Source organism: Zootoca vivipara, chromosome 6 (genome assembly GCF_965207765.1).
Source record: "Zootoca vivipara chromosome 6, rZooViv2.hap1.1, whole genome shotgun sequence".
Lineage (NCBI taxonomy): Eukaryota > Metazoa > Chordata > Lepidosauria > Squamata > Lacertidae > Zootoca > Zootoca vivipara.
In genome coordinates this window covers 37,610,253-37,619,174 of record NC_142589.1, presented here as the reverse complement: position 1 = coordinate 37,619,174, position 8,922 = coordinate 37,610,253, and the positions used below count along the sequence as shown (strand labels likewise).

General features: G+C 45.6%; 1 protein-coding gene across 1 annotated transcript; it reads right to left on the bottom strand.

Annotated features, from left to right (window-relative positions):
- Window positions 1-1,124: 1,124 nt before the first annotated feature.
- Window positions 1,125-8,276, bottom strand: LOC118086789 (thyrotropin-releasing hormone receptor-like). The gene is made up of 3 exons (XM_035118781.3): window positions 7,803-8,276; window positions 6,556-6,991; window positions 1,125-1,550 (listed from the first exon to the last, which is right to left on the bottom strand). The coding sequence occupies exons 1-3, from the start codon at window positions 8,183-8,185 to the stop codon at window positions 1,125-1,127; spliced, it is 1,245 nt and encodes a 414-aa protein (XP_034974672.2). The 5' UTR covers window positions 8,186-8,276.
- Between the last annotated feature and the right edge of the window lie 646 nt (window positions 8,277-8,922).

Below are 8,922 nucleotides of genomic sequence, written 5' to 3'. Positions count from 1 at the left end.
CTCTTGCTTCTAGAGCAGCGAGGCAAATAAAAAGGAGAAATATCTATCTATCTATTTATCTACCTACCGTATCTATCTATCTATCTATCATCTATCTATCTATCTATCTATCTATCTATCTATCTATCTATCTATCTATCTATCTATCATCTATCTAATGTCTCTCCCCTGTATATCAAAGAGGCCAAAGCAAAGCAAGTCATGGTCAGTGGACTATGGAGTGACCCTCTTCTTCTTCCCCCATTTTCAGCTCTCTCATACCTGGGCAGCAAGGGGAAATGTACTGTCTCTAGGTACTCAGCTCAGACCTGTGCACAAGCTTAAGATGCCAGCTTTTTATAGGGGTCCAAGAGATTATCTGGCTTGCCCTGGCCTCTCACTGCCAAGAGGCTTCCTTGGCTGGTGTGGTCTGTCCCCTTGCATCCTTTAGGTCCTGAGTACAGAACTTGTAGCAGGGCTCCAGCCCTGACACTCCTTCCCAGAGTCAGAAACACAATTCTGTTCAAAATGGTGAGTGAACACTGATTTGGGCTCCTGAAATATAGCTTGGGGTTGCTCACAGCACCAGTTTTGCCTGCAGATGGTCCCAGGCTCGATTCTGGCATTTCCAGGCAGGGCTGGAGGAGCCCCCTGCCTCATGCCCTGAAGAGCCACTGTCAGTCAGCATAGACAGGACTGAGCTAGATGGGCCATGGGTCTGACTCAGTAAGGCAACTTCCTATATTGCAGTTACCACAGCTCACCTGCTTGGCATGCAGAAGGTCCCAGGCCCATTCCCCAGCATCTCCACACAGGGCTGGGAATGTCGCCAGTCTGAAATCCTGGACAGCCTCTGCCAGCCAGAAGGCAAATTCCTATTTAAACAAGAACCATGAGATCTTATTATATTTAAAGGAAGTGTCATGGCTCAGTGAGAGCACTTGCTTTGCATGCAGAAGGTTCAATCCCTGGCATTTCCAGGTAGAGACCGAGTCAGTGTAGGCAATTCTGAGCTGGATAAACCAGTCATTTGACTTGGTCTAAATCAGCTTCCTCTCTTCCTATGGATCTAGTTTACTAGGAGAAGTAAACCAAGTCCTTTACTGGGAAGTGAGAAAGGAGCGAGGCAAGGGGAACTGGGGCATTTAGAGCACACTGAAATATGGCTCCTTCTCCTTCTCTTTCTCAGGTGCAGGCACCTGCTCCAAAGCAGGCAAGTCCTCCTCTTTGCCTCCTCCTGGGGACGGTGGCCCCTTAGCCTTGATGTCCCCATGCGGGTGGGCGGCAGGTTCCTTCTTCATGCTGGAGGCTGTGTAGAATCTGTGCCTTGACTGCTGCTCCACCTTCCCACACTTGCAGAGCTTCTTGAAGGCCAGGCGGAACTTCTGGGACATGAGGTTGTAGATGATGGGGTTGATGGCGCTGTTGGCGTAGACGCAGACCCTGCAGAAGAGGATGAACCAGCGGTTCAGGTAGGGGCGCTCCATGAAGGAGTTCACCAGCACCAGAGTCCGGTAGGGCATCCAGAGGAGGGCAAAGAGGACCACCACCACGGCCAGCATTTGGGTCACCTGCAGAGGAGCCAAAAAAAAGAGAGAAGTGGCTTGGATGTCTTTCACAAGTTGCAGCTTTTCAGCTGCTTTTTCCATTTGCTTGTCTGCTTGGGATGTCATAGATCAGAAAACTCTACACCAATGCTACATATTGCCAGGATCTGTTCCAGAAAGGTGTAGGAATGAGACAGATAGGTCATTTTTATATTGCATACATTTTCTTCATGTTATCAAGAATTATGCAGCAAAAGTAAATTTTCTGCTACCCCATCTTGTATGTTTAATGGGCATCTAAGAGCAACCTGCATTTGGCAGATATCTGCACAGTAATTGAGCCGCACCGAGACTGCCTTTATATTAGAGATCGGGTTTGAAGGAGATGGTGGGACTTCCCTTGCACGTGATACAGATTTACTTGTGCTGCATAACTGCAAGATAACTGAAGTGTATTGTGGTTTCAGGATACTCTTGACACTTCATTTGACTCTTGCATCTGGATTTTAAATGTACAATCAATGCATGAATAAATTTGGTTTTTAGCTTATCGTAGATTTTAATTAGTTCTGAATGTTTTAAATGGTTGCTTTTACTGATAATCTCATTGTTTTATTCGTTGTGTAAATCACTTTCAGATTTATTTATTTATTTACAATTAAGTGGCATATCAATTTTAATAAATAGATATGAGCAAAAAAAGGGCATGGGACAAACTCACAGAGAAGGAGAGATCCATTGTATGGCCATTTGCTATGAAATCTGGATGGAGCCTCTCTTTCCAGAGGCAGTCTATCTCACAATACTAGTTGCCGGGGAGCAACAACGAGGGATATGGCTCTTCCTCCCGTGCCTCTGCCGGAGGGTATCCTGAAAGCATCTTTTGGCTACTGTGGGAAGCAGCATGCTGCAAAGCGTTGAGTTAAAAGAAAAGAATCCAAGTCAGTAGCGCTTTTTCTGCTTTTCTTAGTGCCCAGGGCCCAAATGCAGCCCTTGCACCACCATTTGACCATTGCTACCTTAGAGCACCCCTTTCCTGTGTGTAAACATGGAGAGATGGAACTGCAAAGTCTCTCCACTGGCTCACCTGGAAGACTAAGAACTTTTGGCTCCTCTTCAACAAAATGTTCCATTCCAGCTGGTCATTACAAGAGCTTTGTTTCTTCCTTCTCCCTCCCAACCCTTCTTTTTGTGGCATGGAGGGAGTTGATAGAGAAACGTTAGAAGATGAAGACACAGCCATTCAATAAAGCTGAATTTTGGAAGATTCAGGACATAGAAAGGAAAGCACTTCTTCATTCAGCACACAGTTAAACTATGGAACTCGCTCCCATGGGAGGCAGTGATGGCCACCAGTTTGGACAGCTCTAAATGAGAATTGGGCAAACTCATGGAGCAAAGGGCTAGTGATGGCTGCTAGCCATGATGGCTAGGCTCTGCCTCCGCAGCTGGAGGCAGTAATGCTTCTGAATGCCAGTTGCTGGAAACCACATGAGGGGAGGGGGCTGCTGCACTCATGTCCTGTTTGAGGGCTTCCCACAGCTATCTACCTGGCCACCACGAGAACAGGATGCTGGACTCAGTGGGTCATTGGCTCGATCCAACAGCACTCTTCTTATTTCTCTTAAGGACAGGGGAAGCCCTATCACTGGTATCTGGAAGGCTCTTTCAACTGAAGTGTGGAATAAAAAGGTAAAGGGACCACTGACCATTAGGTCCAGTCGTGATCGACTCTGGGGTTGCGGTGCTCATCTCGCGTTATTGTCCAAGGGAGCTGGTGTACAGCTTCCTGGTCATGTGGCCAGCATGACTAAGCCGCTTCTGGCGAACCAGAACAGTGCACGGAAACGCCATTTACCTTTCCGCCAGAGCGGTACCTATTTATCTACTTGCACTTTGATGTGCTTTCGAACTGCTAGGTTGGCAGGAGCTGGGACCGAGCAACTTGAGCTCACCCCTCACGGGAGCAGGGATTCGAACCGCTGACCTTCTGATCAGCAAGCCCTAGGCTCTGTGGTTTAGCACATGCTTTTAGCATCATGACACCAGTTCTCTGGAATTCTCTCATTTCAAAAGTGAAGCAAGCTCCAGCATCGTGACATGTTCAACATTTGTCAAAAGCTTTTCTCCCAAGCCTTCCCAAATTAGCTTGGGAATTAGCTTTAATTCTCCTCGTTTATGATCTGTATGTATATGTGTACAGTGGTACCTCGGTTTATGAACACAATTGGTTCAGGAAGTCTGTTCATAAACTGAAGCGTTCATAAACTGAAGCGAACCTTCCCATTGAAAGTAAAGGAAAGTGGATTAATCCGTTCCAGATGGGTCCGCGGAGTACTCAACCTGAAGCGTACTTAACCCGAAGCATGGGTGTAATTGGTTCCGGAAGTCTGTTCATAAACTGAAGCATTCATAAACTGAAGCGAACTTTCCCATTGAAAGTAATGGAAAGTGAATTAATCCGTTCCAGATGGGTCCGCGGCGTTCGCAAACTGAAAATTTGTAAACCGAGGTGTTTGTAAACCGAGGTTCCACTGTATAAGATATCTTTATTGTCATTGTCCCCTTGCGGGAACAACGAAATTACTCGTGTGTGTGTATAATTTCTCTAAACCGCTCGGCATTTCTCTGGTTGTAGAGCAGTTTTACAAATCCACCAACAAACAGGTAGGAACAAGAGAAGCATTTCCCAGAGCCATCATCAGCCCTGGATTTGCGGGGTGGGAGTGGCACCATCTATTGTGCAGCTTCACTTTAGAATTCTCTTTTCAGCCTCCCCTTTTCGTACCAAGACTCTTTCCAAAGAATTAAAACAAAACAGTGGCAAAGCTATCGCCACCATGCAATGTTGATGAAGGCTCCGAGAATGCTTCTGGTTTGGCAGATGAAGCTGATAGAATTTATGGAACTGTCTGAACTGACTGGGAGAATCCGAGAGCAGGGAAATGAGACGGTGGAAGAAGACTGGAAGAAATTCAAGATCTATTTGGAAAAGAATTATAAGATTAAGAATAGATAATAAGGGAAGTGGAAGTACAAAGAGGCTGAAGAAGCATTTAGATATACCGTAGTAAGAAGGGAATAAGTTTAAATGTTAAATAATTATTAAGATTTCTAGATCCAAATGATATTCTGAAATATAGGGAATGTGTGGTTAAAAGGGATCAAGATTTTTTTTTACAATAAGTATTCTAGAAGAAGACATGGTTTAAGAAGTAGAGAGTGCTGTATTAGTTATTAATAGAAACGTAGAAGGGGGGGAAGGAGGAAGTTGACAGAGTAAGAACTATATATGATATTGTTAAAGAAATGTTTCTTCTTTGTTCCTTTTTCTTTGTTTTTTGGTTTTTACTTTGTTCTCTTTTTTGTACTTATATATTTTATATTTTTTCTGTATGTGCTATAAAATTTAATAAAAATAAATTTAAAAAATAAATAAATAAAAAAGAGAATGCTTCTGGCTCCTTGCTTGGCAGACGGCGATGGTGATAATTCAATTCAATGCAAAGCCAACGTGTTGGCATGCCGAACGAGACAAATGTTGGCAGAGGGAAGGTGACACATCATATGAGCGATTCTTTAAAAAGGACTTGGATTTGCTTGGAAATTCACAAGTTACTATTTAGAAACCCTTCGTCCCTCCCTGCTCAGCTTGGGGTTTATTTGTTTGTTAGTTGGGGAAACAAATGCATTCTGCACATGCCCAGAAGCACATCCTGATTCCTTATGCTCCATATAGGCCACCGACATCTTCTGATGATACACTTTTGGTGGCCCATTGGGCCCCTGAGTTTTGGTCAGCCAATCCTGACCAAAAGTCAATTCTGCTTTCTTTTGGACATGTTTTAAAAACTGCATTTTTCGGGCAGGGTTCTGGAATGTGTTGGGTTGTGTTTAAAAAAACCAACTGTTTTTTATTGATAAGTTATTGATGTTTTTACTGTTGCTACTTTTGTATCATGGTTTTATGCTGTACAACACCTTGTTACATTTTCTCTGAAAGTGTGCTTTATAAATATTAATATTAATCAGAGCATTGATATTAATTAAGAGCTGAGAGGGGAGGTAAAATAAGCCAGGGAAACAATTGGAGGCTACAGCTGTGGGTGGAAAGATGTAATCTGGATGCTGGGTCCATCCACAGATTAGAGCTGCTAAGTGGGGGAGGATGGGAGCACAGGGCTCCCTATCTTTAATAGGTGGGTAAAAGAGGTGATTTCAGTGGGTGTATTTTGCATGACAGCTTCTTGCAGTTCTGTATCCCTACCTCACCAAAGATCAGGGTTGGGCAGACTTTAGGCTTGCTCTAGTTTACAAGGCTATCTATGGGTCCCTCCAACCCCAACACCCCTTTATTGCATTCATCATGATTTGTGCTCATGGTGGTATTGGGGTGGTCACATGCGATTCCACTTTCAATCCTCTTTCCACCTGTAAAAGCTTTGTGCCAGACATACTGCTTGGTTTCCAGTCTGTGCAAACCCCATAACCTTCCTTTGAAACCCTCTAACTTTTTATCTTATAAATGTTCCAGCTTATTTTATTTGTCCCACTTCTGTTGTGCTGTCATGCAAATATGCCCTTTTAGATGGCAATAATGAAGTAACGTATCTCCCTATATGAACCTATCTGGATGCAAAGATCCTCAGTTTAAAAGGGTTTTAATTTTTTGTTTTTAACGAGTTTGTTTTTATTTTTCTGTTTTATAATCAATATTTTTAAATGTAAGCTGCCTTCGGTCCCAACTTGTGAGAAAGGCAGGATAGAAATATATTTAATCCATCAATCAATAACACTGGGGGAGCATCGCAGAACAAATAAGAGAGTGAAATGATGTGTGGGTGGTCCAGAACAAATCCGCCACTAACACACTATGATTGTGTCGATCATAGAATACACTGCTGAGCTTTTGGACCTCTTGCCAGTACGACACTGTTCTCTCCAGTCCCCCCCCCCGAAAGGCTGAACCTGCCTGCCCATTGGCCTGAACTTGGCAGCACTTGGAAATCTCCAGAGGGTTCTGTGTTACCTGCTTCCTGGACGAGACAGGCACTCTGGTTCTCGAGCCACTGGCCTTGCTCCGGCTGGCCTCTGTGCCATTCCTCTCTTTGCTGATCCTTACTTTGCCACTCTGGTCTTGCCAGCGTTGGGTGCAGGCAGTGGGCTGGTGTGGCATGGGGCTGCGGAAGAGGACCCTCCCGATGAGACCATAGAGCACCGTGGCGAGGAACAAAGGGGTGACGAAGAAGAGGGCGAAGTCGAGGAGGTAGATGGGCAGGTAGAGGTTGCGGGAGACCTTGTAGCCGCACTCCAGCTGCTGGCTTTTGTTGACAGCAATGTCCACCAGGAAGAACCACAGGGTGCAGTACACTGAGGTGAGGATCCAGACAAAGGTGATGATGCGCTTGGCCCGCGACACCGTGCACATCGCCTGTGCTTTCATTGGGTGGCAGATAGCAATGTACCTGGCAGAGATGAGAAGGGGGAAGTTATTTGTGAGTAAAGACATAACACTGTGCTGAAAGAGCAGTGGGGATGCCACTTACTGTTTAACACTGATTTGGGGCAATGTTAATGAATTGCCACTGCATAAAAACGGGCAAATCGGACCCACTCAAAGGGCATGTTTCAAGATGGAGAGAGAAGCTGGGCAGGCAGTAGGCACCAGGCTGCCCAGTGGTGGTCCAATGGCACTGGGGTGCCACTAGGGGGCAAGTACCACATCTGTATGAAGTGGCAGAATGAGGATGAAAACACCCTGAATGATGGGCAGGGATGTGAATATCTCCTGGGGGGGGGAGAAACTGGGAGAGAGAGAAAAGCTCCCAGGTGATACCCAGGAGGGGCTGTCATTTTCTCTGAGGGTGGGGATCAAGAGTTACTTTTGTATAGAGAGAAGATTGTGTGCTTGTGCATTGTTTTTACATCTTAGACTGATTTCCTCCTCCCTTACTTTTTTAGACTGCTTCTGTTCAAGGTGTATCTGGGTGCACTGTTTAATTCTGTGCTGTTAACCACCCTCTGGTAATGACAAAGAGTGGCAAATCGATTTATGATAGCAATAAAATAGATGGATATCCCTGCTCTAGAGTCTAAATCAGGGATGTGGAACTTGTGGTCCTCCAGATGTTGCTAGACTACAACTCCCATCCTTCCTGGCCATTGGCCATGCTGGCTGGGGCTGGTGGGAGTTGGAGTCCAACACCATCTTGAGGGCAACACATTGGATACCCCTGGTCTAGTAGAATGGAGCTACTCCTAAGAATCTTCTCTTACCTTTCCACAGTGAAGGCAGTGATGGAGCAGGATGATGCATTGATGCCCAAGTACTGAAAGAAGGTGATGCCAAGACACCCAGCAAACCCATAGATCCACGTTCCTGCCAGGCTGTCAGAGATGTTGGGCAGGCCAGCAGCCACCAGAACCATCAGATCAGCCACAGCCAGGCTAACCAAGTAGCAGTTGGTGGGAGTCCTCATCTCACGTGTGGTGAGGACCACCAGCACCACCATGACGTTGCCGATGATGCCAACTCCGCAGATGCCCAACACCAGGAAGACAGAGATGACCTTGTATTCGAGAACATCCAGTGGGCTATCGCTGCCCACCAGGGATATGTTGGTGGGGCTGTCGAACTTGCTGCTGCTGCTGTTCTCCATGGCCGGGATGGAAGCGAGGAAGGTTTGCTGGTTGTTTGGGTCAAGAGAGGGGCAGAATCAGATTCCACAGAGCAAGGTCTCCTCATTCCCATTCAACCCCATCAGCACTTTCCATCAGTCAGACAGGGAAGTCCTGAAAGTACACAGATCAGACAATTAAAAAAAGGAAACATACCACAGGGAAGGATCTACATGTTTGTTTGTTTTTTAAAAAATGGTTACAAATATTGAGAAAACATAAAGAGACTAGGTAAAGGTAAAGGACCCCTGACAGTTCAGTCCAGTCGCAGACGACTCTGGGGTTGTAAATCTCACTTTACAGGCCAAGGGAGCCAGGCAGTTTTTCCGGGTCATGTGGCCAGCATGACTAAGCTAATTCTGGCACAATGGAACACCGAAACCAGAGCAGCACATGGAAACACCGTCTACCTTCCCACCAGAGCGGTACCTATTTATCTACTTGCCCTTTGGGGGGGGCATGCTTTTGAACTGCTTGGTTGGCAGGAGCAACAGGAGCTCACCCCATCACGGGGATTCGAACCACCAACCTTCCAATCAGCAAGCCCAAGAGGCTCAGTGGTTTAGACCACAGCACCACCCGCAGGTATAATTAAATTAGATTCTATAATGCCACATTCACACCATACATTTAACGCACTATGTTACCACTTTAAACATTATGGCTTCCCATCACCACCCAAAAAATCCTGTGAGTTAGTTAGTTAGTTAGTTAGTTA